The sequence below is a fragment of the Podarcis bocagei genome (genome assembly GCF_964188305.1).
Source record: "Podarcis bocagei genome assembly, chromosome: 2".
Lineage (NCBI taxonomy): Eukaryota > Metazoa > Chordata > Lepidosauria > Squamata > Lacertidae > Podarcis > Podarcis bocagei.
This window is the reverse complement of record NC_138126.1, coordinates 18,064,233-18,082,190: the sequence shown is the minus strand read 5'-3', so window position 1 is coordinate 18,082,190 and position 17,958 is coordinate 18,064,233. Positions and strand designations below refer to the sequence as shown.

The following is a 17,958-nucleotide window of genomic DNA, read 5'->3' as shown; positions in this document are numbered from 1 at the left end:
GCCGATGACAAAAGGGTGTGATTAACTTGGCTGGGAAACAGGGAAATGTAAATATCTCTTGTGTTACACTTGATGAGTGTTTGGTTGAGGGCAAGGGGAACCATGGGGCAGGGTCCAGGATGCTCAGATTACTGCCACCAGACCTCCCCTTTCATGATGTAACCGTGATGTATGGGTGATATAGTTTTTTTTTGGGGGGGTAACATGGGGATTAGCAGCTAATAAAAGCTTGGGTTCTTTTTTGTTCAGGGGCTTCCATCTTGTTCCACCTTGTGGCAGGTGGGAGTCCTGTCGCCACAGTCTTCATTAAAGACCAAGCCTACTGGCTGCTGTTTTGCTCTGGTATTCCTGGCTGGTGTACAGTGGTGCCCCGCAAGACGAAAAACCCGCTAGACGAAAGGGTTTTCCGTTTTTCGATGCGCTTCGCAAGACGAATTTCCCTATGGGCTTGCTTCGCAAGACGAAAACGTCTTGCAAGTCTTGCGATTTTTTTCGCTCCCCCCCTTTTCCAAGCCGCTAAGCCGCTAATAGCCTTTTAGCCGCTAAGCCGCTAAGCCTTTAATAGCCGCTAAACCGCTAATAGCGTTAATCCGCTAAGCCGCCACCGTGATTTCTGTTCTCATCCTGAAGCAAAGTTCTTAACCCAAGGTGCTATTTCTGGGTTAGCGGAGTCTGTAACCTGAAGCGTATGTAACCCGAGGTACCACTGTATTCTGTTTCACAATTTCAAAAATTCATTTAAACAACTTTAAAATATCAAAAGCTTCCCTTCTCTTTCCATGGTTCATTTTGCATAACATAAATCCCTGCATATTTTATACAAACTAAACCATCTATTATTACATCCATCAAAACCTATTTACACTTTGCCTAGACATCTGATTGGCCTCCATGCAAACAGGATGATGAATTAGATAGACCTTTGGCCCATGGCAGCTAAACAGTTTTTATTGTTCCTTGCCACTTCTGCCCAGTGTATTAAGCGGGCTTGAGACAGGATTGATCTGAGCTGCTGGTTAAAGCCTTAATCCTGCGACCACTTATAGACCTTCTGTAACAGGGAGAGGATAGCTGTAGCCATTCCGATGTTGCTGGACTTGTAAGTCCCATCAGCCCCAGCTGACATAGCCCCTGGCCAAGGATGATGGGAGATGGTAGCAATAAAGGGAGGAACCCGCTTATATTTAATTAAGGATGAAAGAACAGAGCTTTGAAAACTCTGTGTTGCAACATGTTAGTGTGTCGGCTGTCGTGTGCAGGTGCGTCGTGCGAATGCTCTTATAAGGGGTTAGTTTAACCTCCAGTTTGCTAATAAAACTGAATTACTGATTACTCTCCAAAAAGTGTGTCACCAACACAAAAAGTTTGGAAAGCTCTGATGGCGCTGTTATCTAAACCACTGAGCCTCTTGGGCTTGCTGATCAGAAGGTTGGTGGTTCGAATCCCCGCGATGGAGTGAGCTCCCGTTGTTCAGTCCCAGCTCCTGTCCACCTAGCAGTTTGAAAGCACCTCAAAGTGCAAGTAGATAAATAGGTACCGCTCCAGCGGGAAGGCAAACGGCGTTTCCGTGCACTGCTCTGGTTTCGCCAGAAGTGGCTTAGTCATGCTGGCCACATGACCTGGAAAAACTGTCTATGGACAAACGTCGGCTCCCTCAGCCAGTAAAGCGAGATGAATGCCACAACCCCAGAGTCGTTAGCGACTGGACCTAACCGTCAGGGGTCCTTTACCTGGCTTACATGCCCAGAAAATAAAACAAGGACATTCCTTGCCCGCAGGTTTACAATCTTAAGGTCAAAACACAAAAGGAAAGGGGGCAGGGAGGGAAGAGGAAGAAAGCAAACTCATGGGCTGGTTATTTAAGTCAAATGGAAGTTTGAATGATTGCATTCTCTATAGAACAAGTCTAAACTAATGGGAAGCTTAGGTAGCAGGAAGGATTTTGAGGGGTGTATGTGGGGGGGTCACAGCACACAGAAAAGGGTTAACCCTTCCCTTCCCAGCTGTGTGGCAACAACCAGGCTTGAAAAAGGCCTTCCAATGCCAGACGGGTTTCCCAGCAGTTTGCACACCCCGCCTACAAAGGCTGCCTCTAATGCAGGACTCCTAGAGCAGCGCAATAAAAGCACATCTACTAATCTTAACACCTGGACCCTTGCTGCATGTGTAGGTATAGCAGTCTCAAAAGCAAAGACCCCGTGTTATAGGGTGCTATGTAAATATAACCCAAGTGGTACAGGGAATTTGAAAAATGGAAAGATTTCAAAATTTTAATATTCTCTCTCTCTCTCTGTATATATATATTTCTGTTTTACAATTTAGAATACTCATTTAAGCATCATTAAAATATCAGTGACTTTCCTTCTTCTCTTTCCATGGTTCATTTTGCATAACATAAAATCCCTGCATACTTTACATAAACTAAACCATTCAGCATTCCATTATTACATCCATCACAACTTATTTACACTGTTGAATTTATCTTAATGCTACCAAGATTCAACATTTTAATTCTAGACAAGAATGAGAGCTGTTGGATAAAGAGAAGCGACATTTTAAAAGGGATTCAAGCAGTTACAGAGAACCTGGAGCAGTGGCAAACACAATATACTGTATGACAAATGCGTTGCTTTGTTACCCAGCTCCTGTTGCGTTAAGGGTTAAAAGCCAAGCGAGTCCTTTCCTAGCTCGGCTGGATGGCGAGGAGATCGATGGCGGATGTCGCTTCCTGCTCCGCCCACCGTGGGAAATAATTGATGGAATTTCCCAGGCCTTGGGGCGGTGCTTTGTTCCTTGGGGGAGAAAGCCGGTGAGTTTAAAAATAAATAAACTGGAAAGCCCGTGGGTGAAAGGTGCAATTCCGGGTGGGAGAAAGGAAGCGGGTGCAGATTGGATTCGTGGGGCCGGAGGGAGGCGAGGCATTGTTCGGGCTAAGAGCATCCGAAGATCAGGATCAGGCCAGCTGCCAACCAGATGCCCCAACGGCAAGCCCCTCCACGCGCGGTCCCCAAATACTCGTTTCTAAGGGAATAAATAGCCATTGGCACAGCCTTTGCCCTCTTTTAAAGCCGTTCTTGCATTTTTTGGGGGTGGGGTTGGACTAGATGACCCTTTCAGCCCTACAATTCTAGGATTCTACCTCTTGTACGGAGCAAATTCCACGCGTGCAAATTCCACCTTCTTTTGTCTGTCCCCAATCTCCCAATATTATGCTGTCCGTTAGTATGCTTTTCATTACGTTTTTATTACTGATGTTCCATAAAACGTGTGTCCCCCCCCCGCCTTTTCTTAAATCAAATTTTTATTGGTTTTTCAACAAATACAATAACCCTTAAACACTTATCCAGCAGTACAGCTAACGGTGTTTGTTTTATCCATCGTCTCAGGATAAACGTTCAACATTCAAGCATATTACTTAACATAACCTCTCCACTGACCAAAATCAATATCTTCTTATACCAACCTCTCGGAATGTGCTCTTAATGTTGTACAATGCCCTGGGGGTCTTTTGATAAATGATGATAATAATAATAATAATAATAATAATAATAATAATAATAATAATAATAATAATTTATTATTTGTACCCCACCATTCTGGCTGGCCTTCCCCAACCACTCTGGGCGGCTTCCAACAAAGATTAAAAACACATTAAAATGCTACACGTTAAAAACTTCACTGAACTTCGCCTTCACATGTGTTCTAAATGTCAGATAGTTGTTTATTTCTTTGACATCTGATGGGAGGGTGTTCCACAGGGCGGGCGCCACTACCGAGAAGGCCCTCTGCCTGGTTCCCTGTAGTTTGGCTTTTTGCAGTGAGGGAACCGCCAGAAGGCCTTTGGTGCTGGACCTCAGTGTCTGGGCTGAACGATGGAGGTGGAGACGCTCCTTCAGGTATACTAGACCGAGGCCGTTTAGGGCTTTAAAGGTCAGCACTAACACTTTGAATTGTGCTCGGAAACATACTGGGAGCCAATGTAGGTCTTTCAGGACCGGTGATATATGGTCCTGTATGTAAGCCAAATAAATAAGGACAATAGTAATCTTATGCACACTTAACGTGGGTGTTAGCCCCGCTAAATTCAGTGGGATTTACTTCCAAGCAAGCATGGGCAGGATTGTGATTGTTCCGTTGTCCCACTCAGAGCCTGGCTGGGAGACTTTTGGCTTGCTATATGTTGCCTGGACTACAACTCCCATCTTACCTGACCGTTGGCCGAATGATGGCAGATGGAGTTGGTGGGATCTGGAGCTCAGCAACATCTGGGGTGGGGACCACAGGCTCCCCAACCCTGAACTAGAAGATTTCAAGCACATTTTGAGGCAAGATGTGATCCCCATTCCTGAAACCATCTCCTTTCCACTTTGTCCTCACAGGCTGTGGCACGTTTCAGCTCTGATGGCCCTTTCATCCTGAAGGAACAGAGATGTCAGTAACACACCTGGCTCAGGTATGCAGGAGGATGAAGGTGCCAGGGAAGTGTGAGCTCAGAGAAATGCTCTTTTTTTCTCCAGCTCTTGCCAGCCTATTACTATTGTTAATCCACTGAGCCTCTTGGGCTTGCCGATCGGAAGGTCAGCAGTTCGAATCCCTGTTACGGGGTGAGCTCCCGTTGCTCGGTCCCAGCTCCTGCCAACCTAGGAATTTGAAAGCACGCCAGTGCAAGTAGATAGGTACTGCTGTGGCGGGAAGGTAAACGCCATTTCTATGCGCCCTGGTTTCTGTCACGGTGTCCTGTTGCACCAGAAGCGGTTTAGTCCTGCTGGCCATGTGACCCAGAATGCTTTCTCTGGACAAACACCAGCTCCCTTGGCCTGAAAGCGAGATGAGCACCACAACCCCATAGTCGCCTTTCACTGGTTGTAACCGTCCAGGGCTTCTTTACCTTTTTTACCTGCTACCCAAAGGTCTCCAAAGAACTCAGAACACAATTGAAAACATTAATACATTATGCCCAGGGTTTGAAATTCCCCAGGCGCGTTTTGCGACTGGCGTGAGTACTTCCACTATGGGGCAGCTCTGTAAACTGGGTAGGTAAATACCGGGAAAGCAAAATGTCACTCAGAGAAGGATCTGAAATATTTTCCTTGAAGCTTGAATTTGTTTTCTTCTGGATTGTTTCATTTGATGTTCTAACGTGTTGTAAACTGCTTTTAGTTTTTTTCTTTAAAATATAAAGCTGTACCAGTTGTACCTTGGTTGTTGAACGCCCTGGAACTCGGACTTTTTGGCTCCCGAATGCCGCAAACCTGGAAGGGATTGTTCCGGTTTGCAAATGTTCTTTTGGAGCCGAAATGTCCAATGGGGCTTCTGCGGCTTCCAATTGGCTGCAGGAGTTTCCTGCAGCCAATCAGAAGCCGCAATTTGGTTTCCAAATGTTTTGGAAGTCGAACGGACTTCTGGAACGGATTCTGTTCAACTTCCAAGGTACGACTGTATAGAAATTAAATGAACAACAACAATAAACCCCACCGTGGGGGGCAGGGACGATGCCTAGGCATTTTGTTGAAGGCGCCATTTGTTGATTAGCTTATATATTTTAACACTGGTTATACTATCAGTACAACTCTGGTGACAGTCACAATAGGAATAGCAAATTACTATCACCTCAGTCTATCAAAAGGCTGGGGTGGAGGGAAGTAAGCCTTTTCCTGGTACTGAAAACATGTCAGTAAAGTCACCAGGTGGATCTTGCTGGGGAGAACATTGCACAGAGGGGGAGCCACCACTGAAAAGGCCCTCTGCCATGTCTGCACCTTCCTTAGACAGGGGATCTGGAGAAGATCCGTCCAAAAAAGATATGCGTAGGTTCCTATTGGGGGAGGCATTCCTGAAGATATTGGAGTCCTTGTTGTTATTTATTAGAAAAGCTATGAGCTTTGTGTTTTCGTTGCTGCCTCCTGTATAATGTTGCGAGCCTCCATCCATAAACGACTAAACAACAACATGAGCTTTGTGTGCCCTCTTCAACCTGGGAAGTAAACATGGCACACGTTGCAACCATTTTTCTTTATACAGTGGTACCTCGGGTTAAGAACTTAATTCGTTCCGGAGGTCCCATCTTAACCTGAAACTGTTCTTAACCTGAGGTACCACTTTAGCTAATGGGGCCTCCCGCTGCCGCCGCACAATTTCTGTTCTCATCCTGAGGTAAAGTTCTTAACCCGAGGTACTACCTCCGGGTTAGCGGAGTCTGTAACCTGAAGCGTCAGTAACCTCAAGCGTCTGTAACCTGAGGTACCACTGCATTGGTGAAATCAGCCTGTCTCTTTTGCATTTCCTTCTTGTAGTCATTTTCCCCCCCTTTCAGATGCTTGTGAGCTTTGAAGACGTTGCTGTCTATTTCACAAAGGGTCAGTGGGATCTTCTGCATTCGCATCAAAAATCTTTGTACAGCGACGTCATGGGGGAGAATTACAGCCATGTGGCTTTCCTGAGTAGGTACTATTTCTCATCATTTTGTTGGGACAAGTATGTTCTTAACCAGCCATCTTACACCCCTTTTAAATGTGTGGGAGGGGAAGCGGGGCTATTGGTTTCTTTGTCTGCTCTTGTTTTTAAGAGGTATTTTGTGCTCTTATGTTGCATTTTTATGTTGCGAACTGCCCTGAGCTCTGCGGATGAATGACGGCATGCACATTTAATAAATAATAATAATAATAATAAGGCTGTTCTGGAAAATCAGTTGAGGGCATTTGCCAGGTATCAGAATACCTGAAGAAGACTTGCTAGATCAGGCCAAAGGCCTATTTAGGCCACATTCACAACATACATTGCAGGGGGTTGGACTAGATGACCCTTGGGGGTGATTTTATGATTCTATACATCTAAAGCCCTATGATAACATTTTAAGCAGTCCTGGCTTCCCCCAAAGGATACCGGGAGCTGCTGTTTCTCAAGGTTTGCACCTTCATTATGCACCTTTGCGCGCCAGGCAAAAATGTTTCTTTTTAACCAGGCCTTTGGTTGACCTGATAGACATCCTATACCCTTTTAAAATGTGGCTCTTTTTTGCGGTGTGTGGGTATTATTGGGTTATTTTTCATTTTTATTTTATATATTGTGATCTTTTCTGTCAACCGCCCTGAGACCTCCAGGTATCGGGCGGTACAGTGGACGCTCGGGTTGCGAATGTGATCCGTGTGGGAGGCACGTTCGCAACCCGCAGTGTCCGCAACCCGCAACACCACGTCTGTGCATGCGCAAAGTGCAATTTAGTGCTTCTGCGCATGCGCGAGTGCCAAAACCCGGAAGTAATCCATTCCGGTACTTCCGGGTTTCGGCATGTCCGTATCCCGAAAACGCACAACCTGAAGCATCTGTAACCCAAGGTATGACTGTATATAAATTCATCATAATAAACAAACAAACAAACAAACAAATAAGGGTGTCAAGAGTTTGGAGGCCCACAGGTGGCACTGTGGGTTAAACCACAGAGCCTAGGACTTGCCGATCAGAAGGTCGGCGGTTCGAATCCCTGCAACGGGGTGAGCTCCCGTTGCTCGGTCCCAGCTCCTGCCAACCTAGCACTTTGAAAGCACGTCAAAGTGCAAGTAGATAAATAGGTACCACTCTGGCAGGAAGGTAAACGGCATTTCTGTGCGCTGCTCTGGTTTGCCAGAAGCGGCTTAGTCATGCTGGCCACATGACCCAGAAGCTGTACGCCGGCTCCCTCGGCCAATAAAGCGAGATGAGCGCCGCAACCCCAGAGCCGGTCACGACTGGACCTATTGGTCAGGGGTCCCTTTACCTTTATCTCCTTCCCAAAGCTACACTTCCAAAAGTAGTGGAACAATCAACCTGTCTTCACCGCCTCTGATTGCTGTGCTGTTTTCATGGCCTTTCTTTTATTGCGTGTTTCAGTTACGGATGTTCATATGTGCAACTGGCCTTTGTACTTCGTAAAGCTCTTGGAAGCCAGTTTTTGATGTTAGGTAGTATATTGAGTATTGAATAGCAACCGGAACAGTAATAATAATGTTCACATCCTTACCCAAGTGGGGTCTCCAGTTCTCAAACCCGACCTGATCTCTCGGCTGGAAGAAGAGGAAGAGCCCTGGATTCCGATCCGCTGTGAGGGGGATGGAGGGAAGACTCTGGACTCTGGACCAGGTGCGAAATTAGACGAAGCCAGCTTTCAAATAAGGTGTTTGGGAGTGTGCACGACGCAAAAATCCCCAGATTTTTGTTGCACTACAACTCCCATCATCTCTGTTCAGGAGGGAAGATCCCACTCGGGCAGGAAGTTGCCAGCATGGTGGGGTGGTGCCACAAAGTTGCCCTCACATAAGCCCCCTTGAGATTATATTTCGTTGACTTGAGAACCACGGTTTAGCTCACAAGGGTGATGATAATCAATGTAATCAAAATGGTGCTACCTCTGTGTGCCTGTTGCCCCCCCTGCATGCATTTTCTTCTGCATGTGGTATTTGCTGAAGGAGAAGAATTCCTTTCTGCAGAATTCGCTCACTTTCTGAGGCTTGGTTTGAACGGAGCATCAAAATTCTGAAATGGAAATGGAATTGTTCTCTGCATTTTTTGTGCCTTCAGGTGCAAGAAGTCTGTACTCTCTTTGTGCTGGGGCATCCGCTCCTGGCGGAAGGGATACAACTGAGGCGGACCCTGGGCAGGTAGGAAACTCTGATTGCAGAGCCCAGCAGCAGAAATCTGTCATTCGCCCACATTGAGAAGCCAGTGTAGTGCAGTGTTTCCCAACCACTGTTCCGCGGCACACTAGTGTGCCGCGAGATGTTGCCTGGTGTGCCGTGAGATGTTGCCTGGAGGGAGGCGGGCGAGTCGGGCGGCGAGAGGTGGGGCGACGACGGCGAGGAGAGGCCGCCCAGCGCGGGGCTCTCGTCGTCTGCCTGCCTGGCTGCCTGCGAGCTCGGCGGGCAGCGCCTCCGTCCGCAGCGCCTGCCTCGCGGCTCTCATTCCCTGCCCCTGCCAAAGCTCACCCAGCCAAGCCGCGCTCTCCTTCCTGCCTCGCTTTGCTGCCTCCTCCCCCCCCACCCCCAAAGCTTGGAGGTTCCCCGGCAAGGGGGAGGGGAAAAAATGAAACTTACACTTTCGTGCGTCCCTCCCGGCGTGACGCTGCGCGCTGACGTCACGGGGCTGTAATGGTGGTGTGCCTCGAGATTTTTTTCATCAAACAAGTGTGCCTTTGCCCAAAAAAGGTTGGGAAACACTGGTGTAGTGGATTGAAATCCCCACTGGGCCAAGGAGACCAGCATTTCAGATCTCTGTTGGGCCACTTGTTTTCTCTTGGCCATCAGAGAGTCCCGCTATGTGGCTGTGGGAGAGGGGAGGCATACAAACTTGTACCTCGGGTTACATACACTTCAGGTTACAGACTCCGCTAACCCAGAAATATTACCTCAGGTTAAGAACTTTGCTTCAGGATGAGAACAGAAATCGCGCTCCGGTATGGCAGCAGTGGGAGGCCCCACTAGCTAAAGTGGTACCTCAGGTTAAGAACAGTTTCAGGTTAAGAACAGACCTCCAGAACGAATTAAGTTCCTAAACCGAGGTACCACTGTATTGCCTACAGAGCCTGCGATGACTGGCAGAAGCTCTCCAAGGTTTCGGGAAGTGGGTGGCACTGTGGTCTAAACTACTGAGCCTCTTGGGCTTGCTGATCAGAAGGTTGGTTTGAATCCCCGCGGCAGAGTGAGCTCCCGTTGCTCTGTCCCAGCTGCAGCAGTTCAAACCACACCAGCGCAAGTAGATAAATAGGTACTGCTGTGGTGGGGAGGTAAACAGCGTTACCGTGCGCTCTGGCTTCTGTTACGGTGTCCCGTTGCACCAGAAGCAGATTAGTCCTGCTGGCCACATGACCTGGAAAGCTGTCTGAGGACAAACGCCGGCTCCCTGGGCCTGAAAGCGAGATGAGCGCCGCAACCCCATAGTCACCTTTGACTGGACTTAACCGTCCAGGGGTCCTTTACCCTTTTTTTTGCCTGGGGTGCCAGGGATTGAACCCAGACAGACACAAGCTAGCTGAGGACAGACTGAGTTTAGTGCCTCCACTGAATCTCAGATCAGAGCAAAACCACATTTCGAAGCAGATATGTCACTATTGTGTGTGATTTGGGGTAGAAGCCTCTTTGGGATGGTATCTGGGGAAGTGAAGATCTTTAGTTTGCAGACCTGTTGTTGTCGTCATTGTTGCAGAGACCAGTGACCTTTGAGGATGTGGCTGTGTACTTTTCAGAGCAGGAGTGGGCCTTGCTGGATCTGGCTCAAAGAAGCTTGTACAGGGATGTCATGCTTGAGAACTACGAAAATACATCTTTGCTGGGTAAGTACCTTGTCAGGTTGAATCCTAACAAGACAGAAGTACTGTTTTGGGGGGACAGGAGGCGGGCGGGTGTGGAGGACTCCCTGGTCCTGAATGGGGTAACTGTGCCCCTGAAGGACCAGGTGCGCAGCCTGGGAGTCATTTTGGACTCACAGCTGTCCATGGAGGCACAGGTCAAATCTGTGTCCAGGGCAGCTGTTTACCAGCTCCATCTGCTATGCAGGCTGAGACTCTAAAATGCAGCCTCATTTTAAAAGTAGCCCATAGATCAAAACCATGAGGGGATGGAAACATAAGGGTCAGGCTGTGCCCTGGCCAAAGGCCTGGTGGAACAGCTCTGTCTTGCAGGCCCTGTGGAAAGATGTCAAGTCCCGCAGGGCCCTAGTCTCTTGTGACAGGGCGTTCCACCAAGTCGGGGCCAGTACTGAAAAGGCCCTGGCCCTAGTTGAGACCAAGAAATGATTGTCTGATTCCTCTTTATAATAATAATAATTTATTATTTATACCCCGCCCATCTGGCTGAGTTTCCCCAGCCACTCTGGGCCACTCTTTGATGCTCTTAGCCTTTTTCTCTCCAAACAGGGTCTCCTGTCCTCAAACCCTCCCTGATCTCCAGCTTAGAAGAAGAGGAAGAACCTTGGGTGCCAGATCCACAGGCCCTGGAGGAAAGGAAGGCCTTGGACTACAGCTCTGGTGAGAGAGGAAGGATGTGAGATTTGTTTGCTTGTTTTGAGTTGAAGAGCATTTAAACATAACTTTGGGAAACAAAAATTTTGTTGCATTGACACCTGCAGTTGTTCTAACTTAATTTAGGCGTGCTGATTTCATATCTGAAGTTGGTTTTGTTCTGTAAGCTCTAGGTTTTTTTTTGCAATTCATGCACCAGGCTTGTTTACACATTTTTGTCTACTTGAAGAAGCCATGGTCCGATCTGAAAAATACAAATATTTAGGTTACAAAACTATAAAAATAAAGAAAAATTAAGTTTGCAAAACAATAATTACCATGTGGTTAGGGTAGATCAACGTGTCAGTGTCCACTTATCCCCAGTGTAAATATGACGTATCGGCAAAAGCCGGAAATTGAAAGATAACTATAGCATGTACACGAAAATCGATTTCAGATTTGAAATCAGCATAGAAAGAACATGTAAGAACAGTTGAAAAAGCTCATGCAACAGAAAATGAAAAAAAATTCTTCCTCAGTGCTCCCCACTTGTTCCTGGAGAGGACTCTGCCTCATGTTTTTTCAAACATTTTAATTTCCTCTCAGCTCTTTCTAATTTGTTTAGGTTTGTGTTCTGTTATTACTCCCTCATGTTCTCAGCTCCTAAAATGTCTCTGGCGTATTCCTTTGTTTACATGAGCGCTCTCTCTGTCTCCCTCCCAGCAGGCGACAAGAAAAAAAGGCACTTTTGCCCAGATTGTGGGAACAGTTTTACGGTGCTCGCGAGCCTCGTGAGGCACCAGAGATCCCACACGGGGGAGAGACCTTACAAATGCCTCGAGTGCGGGAAAGGGTTTCGCGACAAAGGAGGCCTCGTCAAACATCGGAGGATCCACACTGGCAAAAAGCCCCACGAGTGCCACAAATGCAGAAAAAGGTTCACGGAAAGAGACGCACTTATTCAGCATCAGAAAACCCATCTTGGTAAGGGAATTGTGGTCACCATGCTTTGGGGTGTCACTTATTTATTCGCGCACTGTTCTGCAACAACTAAAGCACCGTTTTTTTAAAAAAAAACAAGATAGAAACAAACTGCAGCGGGCAATAAAAATCTACCATAAAAGGAAAACCTAAACTAAACGGCCTGAGCAAATAAGTTTTGTTCCCATGTTCTGAAAAGAGGATAAAGGCAATACTAATTTTAGCATTTTTCTTCTTCTATTTTTCTCCTCTTCATTTTCTTTCGGCTACTCTTAACCAATTCTTGCTAGACTTTTGCTTAATGATAGTACATGCCCAAATATCAAGAAGAGGTGCTGTTCGCTTTGTCGGCCCACTTAAACTTTTAGTTATAAATCAATAATGCGTATGTCACAACCCGTCTCTCCCACTGTTTATCACTGGTTTTAGTAATAGTAGTAGTAGTAGTAGTAGTAGTAGTAGTAGTAGTAGTAATAATAATAATAATAATTTATTATTTATACCCCGCCCATCTGGCTGGGTTTCCCCAGCCACTCTGGGCAGCTCCCAACAGTATATTAAAAACACGATAAAACATCAAACATTAAAAACTTCCCTCAACAGGGCTGCCTTCAGATGTCTTCTAAAAGTCAGATAGTTGTTTTTTTCCTTGGCATCTGATGGGAGGGCCTTCCACAGGGCAGGCGCCACTACCGAGAAGGCCCTCTGCCTGGTTCCCTGTAACCTCACTTCTCGCAGTGAAGGAACCACCAGAAGGCACTCAGAGCTGGACCTCAGTGTCCAGGATGGATGATGGAGGTGGAGACGTTCCTTCAGGTATACTGGGCTGAGGTCGTTTAGGGTTTAAAGGTCAGCACCAACACTTTGAATTGTGCTTGGAAACGTACTGGGAGCCAATGTAGGTCTTTCAAGACCGGTGTCATATGGTCTCGGCGGCGCTCCCAGTCACCGGTCTAGCTGCCGCATTTTGGATTAGTTGTAGTTTCCGGGTCACCTTCAAAGGTAGCCCCACGTAGAGCGCATTGCAGTAGTCCAAGCAGGAGATAACCAGAGCATGCACCAGTCCTTTGCAGACACAGCATTCCATTTATCCCGCAAACCACACAGACATCTTTCGATTCTCATTGTTATGGAACTCAGCGACCTCAAACTCCCAGGCTTCAAAAAAATCTCTGGACCCGTCCTTTTTAACTTTGTCCCTGCCAAGCATCAAATGCTTGGTGGCATTAGTCCTGCCACCATCATTTCCAGAGGGGTCACTCCTTGCCTGTTTGGTCCCTTCGCAGGTGACATGAGGAAGCGCTACCTGTGCCTCGAGTGCGAGATGAGCTTCCTCAGCAAAGGAGGCCTCGAGAGGCACCAGAGGGTCCACGTGGGAGAGAGGCCCTTCCAGTGCCCCGAGTGCGAGAAAAGCTTCTACGACAACGGGAGCCTGGTGAGGCACCAGAGGACCCACCGGCAGGACAGGCCCTTCCCCTGCCTCGAGTGCGGGAAGCGCTTCAACATCCGCTCCAACCTCACCAGGCACGAAATCCTCCACAAAGAAGCCAAGCCCTTCCAGTGCGCCGACTGCGGGAAGCAGTTCAGCAGGAAGGGGCGCTACCTGAAGCACATGAGGGAGAAGCCCTATGATTGCCCCGTGTGCGGCAAGGCCTTCTGCGAGAGGGGAGACATGGTCCGACACCGGAATCAGCACCCAGGTGAGCGGGGCAGCGCCAGGGGGATCTTCTCCAGGTGGCAAGGCCATAAGAAGCCCCCAAAAGGTCACTCCAGTACAGTGGTATAATAATAATAATAATAATAATAATAATAATAATAATAATAATAATAATAATAATAATTTATTATTTATACTCCGCCCATCTGGCTGAGTTTCCCGAGCCACTCTGGGCGGCTCCCAATCAGTGTTAAAAACAGTACAGCGTTACATATTAAAAACTTCCCTGAACAGGGCTGCCTTAAGATGTCTTCTGAATGTCAGATAATTATTTATCTCTTTGACATCTGATGGGAGGGCGTTCCACAGGGAGGGCGCCACTACCGAGAAGGCCCTCTGCCTGGTTCCCTGTAACTTTGCTTCTCGCAGTGAGGGAACCGCCAGAAGGCCCTCGGCGCTGGACCTCAGTGTCCGGGCTGAATGATGGGGGTGGAGACGCTCCTTCAGGTATACAGGACCGAGGCCGTTTAGGGCTTTAAAGGTCAGCACCAACACTTTGAATCGTGCTCGCAAACGTACTGGGAGCCAATGCAGATCTCTCAGAACCGGTGTTATGTGGTCCTGGCGGCCACTAAGATTTCGGATTAAAACTGCAGAGTGGAAGCCTTTTCCTGGCTCCCCACTAACTACTCTCTGAAGACTGGGGAGGAGACCCTATTAAGAATATTAGGGGGGTGGGCAGGGGAAGGACTAGACCATGTAAAAATGAACATACAGTGGTACCTCAGGTTACAGATGCTTCAGGTTACAGACTCCGCTAACCCAGAAATAGTACCTCGGGTTAAGAACTTTGCTTCAGGATGAGAACAGAAATTGCGTGCCAGCAGCGGGAGGCCCCATTAGCTAAAGTGGTACCTCAGGTTAAGAACGGTTTCAGGTTAAGAACGGACCTCCAGAACAAATTAAGTTTTCACCCAAGGTACCACTGTAATATTTTAGCTGCCGTTCATTCATTTTTCAGCTTTGCATTCTTGTTATTAAAAAAGTGTGCATAGACATTCTGTTGTCCAGTCACAAAAATAATAGCAGGTTTTAATTCTTTTTTAAAAAAATTTTAATTGAATTCACACAAATTTCACATAAAAAATCCAATACGTAATAAATGTTTATTTTATTTTAGTGGCTTCCTGTCCCATTGTCCGTGGGTTTTTTTTTATTATTCTGTCTCATTGCTTCACACTGTTTTTAAATATGGGTGGCCATATTTCAAAAAGTAAAAACCAGGACATCCTGAAGGTTGTTTATTTAGGAAGACCCCAAAATTTTTGAGCTTTCCCCCCCAGACGTCACTTTCATCTTGGAAATCCTGGACGTATGGCACCCCTATTTTATATCGTAACCATAATACAATAATCTCTCATTCTTATTTATTATAATAAATCCTGCTCGCAAATTCATCATATTACTATAGTCTGAAAAATGCTTCCGTTCTTCCAATAGGTTTTAATTCCTCACACCCAAATCCTATTTTTAAGGCTTCTCGCTGAGTTTCACATTTTAAAATGGCCTCCCTTTTCTCTTACGATTCTTGCCCGCCCTGGACTTTGAATGTGTGCCTGTTCCCTAAAGGAGAGGAGGCTGAACTACACAGACACGAGAGAAACTGAATGGACGTGATATATATATTAAAAATGGGATATTATAACAGATAACGAGATCCTGTCAGGGGCCATGCAAACTGTAGCATGATTTGCCTTACAAAAATACAGAGAGACACAAGTGTCAGTGTGTGTGTATACATATTATATATGATTGAATATATATACAGTATATAGATATATGCACATTCTTCAGGTTACATACGCTTCAGGTTACAGACTCCGCCAACCCAGAAATAGTGCTTCAGGTTAAGAGCTTTGCTTCAGGATGAGAACAGAAATTGTGCCCCAGTGGCATGGCAGCAGCAGGAAGCCCCATTAGCTAAAGTGGTGCTTCAGGTTAAGAACAGTTTCAGGTTAAGAACGGACCTCCGGAACAAATTAAGTACTTAACCTGAGGTACCACTGTGTGTGTGTGTGTGTGTGTGTTAGTATTTTCCACACAACAACACAAAAATATCAAAAAATAACAATACACAAAACTCAAAAACCAACATTCAAAAAACAAAAAAACCCAAATCCATATCTTACAAGTTAATAATATAAACACTAAAAAGAAAAACAAGCATTGACTTCCACCAATCCCACAGCACCTCCTTTATCTCTCATTGTGTCTTCCTGTTTCCCTTATCACCTCTATCCTAACATCTAGATATAAATCCCTCTTTCTTATCCTTTCACTTCACAAGGTTATTCCAGACTCAGCCATTCTGCTCTTTGTTCCAACAGATGAGCTGAGGGAAATGTTCGCCTGCCCGGAATGCGGGAAGGTTTTTAGCAAGAAATCCAGCCTGGGGAGCCACCAGAAACGCCACACGACCGAGAGGCCCTTCGAGTGCTACGACTGCGGCAAGAGGTTCAAGAAGAAAGGGGACTTGGGGGCGCACCAAAACAGCCACACTGGAGAGAGGCCCCACAAGTGCTTTGAGTGCGGGAAGATGTTCGGTAGCAAAACAGCCCTCTATCAACACCACCGGATTCACACGGGAGAGAAACCCTACTCCTGTGCGGAGTGCGGGAAGCAATTCACTCTCAAAGGAAACCTCGATCGGCATCGGAGGACCCACGTTGGATGAGGCAAGATGGCGGCAGGGAAATGATGTCTTTGGCCAGAAGCTGTGTGGCAGAAAAGGAGAGAGCCCTTCGCCCTGCCTTTTGCGTGTGTGTATCGAATGACTGTCTATTTAGAGCATGGGTAGGCAACCTAAGGCCCGGGGGCCGGATCCAGCCCCATCGCCTTCTCAATCCGGCCCATGGACAGTTCAGGAATCAGCATGTTTTTCCATGAGTAGAATGTGTCCTTTTATTTAAAATGCATCTCTGGGTTATTTGTGGGGCCTGCCTGGTGTTTTTACATGAGTAGAATGTGCCCTTTTATTTAAAATGCATCTTGGGGTTATTTGTGGGGCATAGGAATTCGTTCATTTCTCCCCCCCCCTCAAAATATAGTCCGGCCCTCCACAAGGTCTAAGGGACAGTGGACCGGCCCCCTGCTGAAAAAGTTAAGTTGTTAAGTTGTGGGTGAACATACCAGACGACACAGCAATTCTTCAAACAGCTCTTGTTTATTCACAGGCCAGAACTGAACTGAAGGGTTCATCCAGCTTGCTTATATAGAGCTCCACTACAACGCAACAGTAACCATTTTCTGTAACTATCCAATCACTGAACGTCACTTTCAATCCTTTATTTGCATATGTGAACCTGAGTGAAAACTATCTACAGTATCCCCCTGCTGGCCCAGGGTGAGAACTTCAGTACATAACACCCCTGATTTAGAGGAAGGCTCACCAACTGTTTTGGACCACAAGGCACCCATTTTGAATTTTGAGGGTGGGCGAGGCACCCATCTCCCCTCACACCAAAGGCCTTACGGAGCCCTATTTTAGGAAGTGAGAGCTGCTTGAACAGCGCTTTGCTGAGGCCACGCTTAACCCTGTGTAGTGGTTTAAGAGACTTGAGGTCAAATCCACACCGTTCCTTCAAAGCATGTGGGGCAGGATTCAGCTAACTAGTCCCACTAGCAGAAGCCTGTGCATTGAGGCTGCCCCACACGTCCTGAAATAGGCCCTGGTGGTGTCAGGGAAAGGGGGGAGTTCGTTTTATCTGGCTGGCTGAAAAGATTGCAGTGGCGGGACAATCTCCTCGGCGCCATATTGAATTCCTCACTCAGCTTCCCCCAAAGAATCATGGGAACTGTAGTTTCTTAAAGATGCTGCGTGTCTTAGCTATGTCAGAGGTAAACTGCAGTTCCCTCCCCATGCCCAGTGCAAGGATCTTAATAATGACCCAACCCTGTTTGTCAGGGTTATAGAGTTCATGCAAAACACTATCAGCGTCCATCTCGGAAAAGAAATGTTACTCATCTTTATTATTTTTTAAATTTGTATACCGCCCTGTACCCGCAGGTCTCAGGGTAGTTCACAGGATAAAATCACAACATCAAAACACAAAACACACTATGGAAACAAAAGCCTTCCCCCTATTTTAAAAGGGCATTGGATGTGAATCAGCCCAAAGCCTGGTTGAAGCGGAACATTTTTGCCTGGTGCCTAAAGGTGTATAATGAAGGCGCCAGGCGAAGCGCCCTGGGGAGTGTGTCCCACAAATGGGGAGCCACTGCAGAGAAGGCCCTGTTCTCTCCTCCCTCCCCAATTCCTGTTTGCCTAATGTTGAGCAAGCATGGGTAACCTGTG

General features: G+C 46.9%; 1 protein-coding gene across 1 annotated transcript in view; it reads left to right on the top strand.

Annotated features, from left to right (window-relative positions):
- The window catches only part of LOC308580729 (uncharacterized protein), a 34,147-nt gene extending 16,484 nt beyond the window's left edge, over positions 1–17,663 (top strand). The window contains exons 2-11 of the mRNA XM_081182817.1: positions 2,643–2,809; positions 4,380–4,453; positions 6,314–6,440; positions 8,002–8,115; positions 8,554–8,633; positions 10,174–10,300; positions 10,883–10,993; positions 11,690–11,950; positions 13,234–13,647; positions 15,992–17,663. Coding sequence (XP_081038943.1) covers positions 4,430–4,453; positions 6,314–6,440; positions 8,002–8,115; positions 8,554–8,633; positions 10,174–10,300; positions 10,883–10,993; positions 11,690–11,950; positions 13,234–13,647; positions 15,992–16,338 — 1,605 coding nt within the window. The 5' untranslated portion in view covers positions 2,643–2,809; positions 4,380–4,429 and the 3' untranslated portion in view covers positions 16,339–17,663. The remainder of the gene's footprint in view (positions 1–2,642; positions 2,810–4,379; positions 4,454–6,313; positions 6,441–8,001; positions 8,116–8,553; positions 8,634–10,173; positions 10,301–10,882; positions 10,994–11,689; positions 11,951–13,233; positions 13,648–15,991) is intronic.
- Positions 17,664–17,958: the final 295 nt, after the last annotated feature.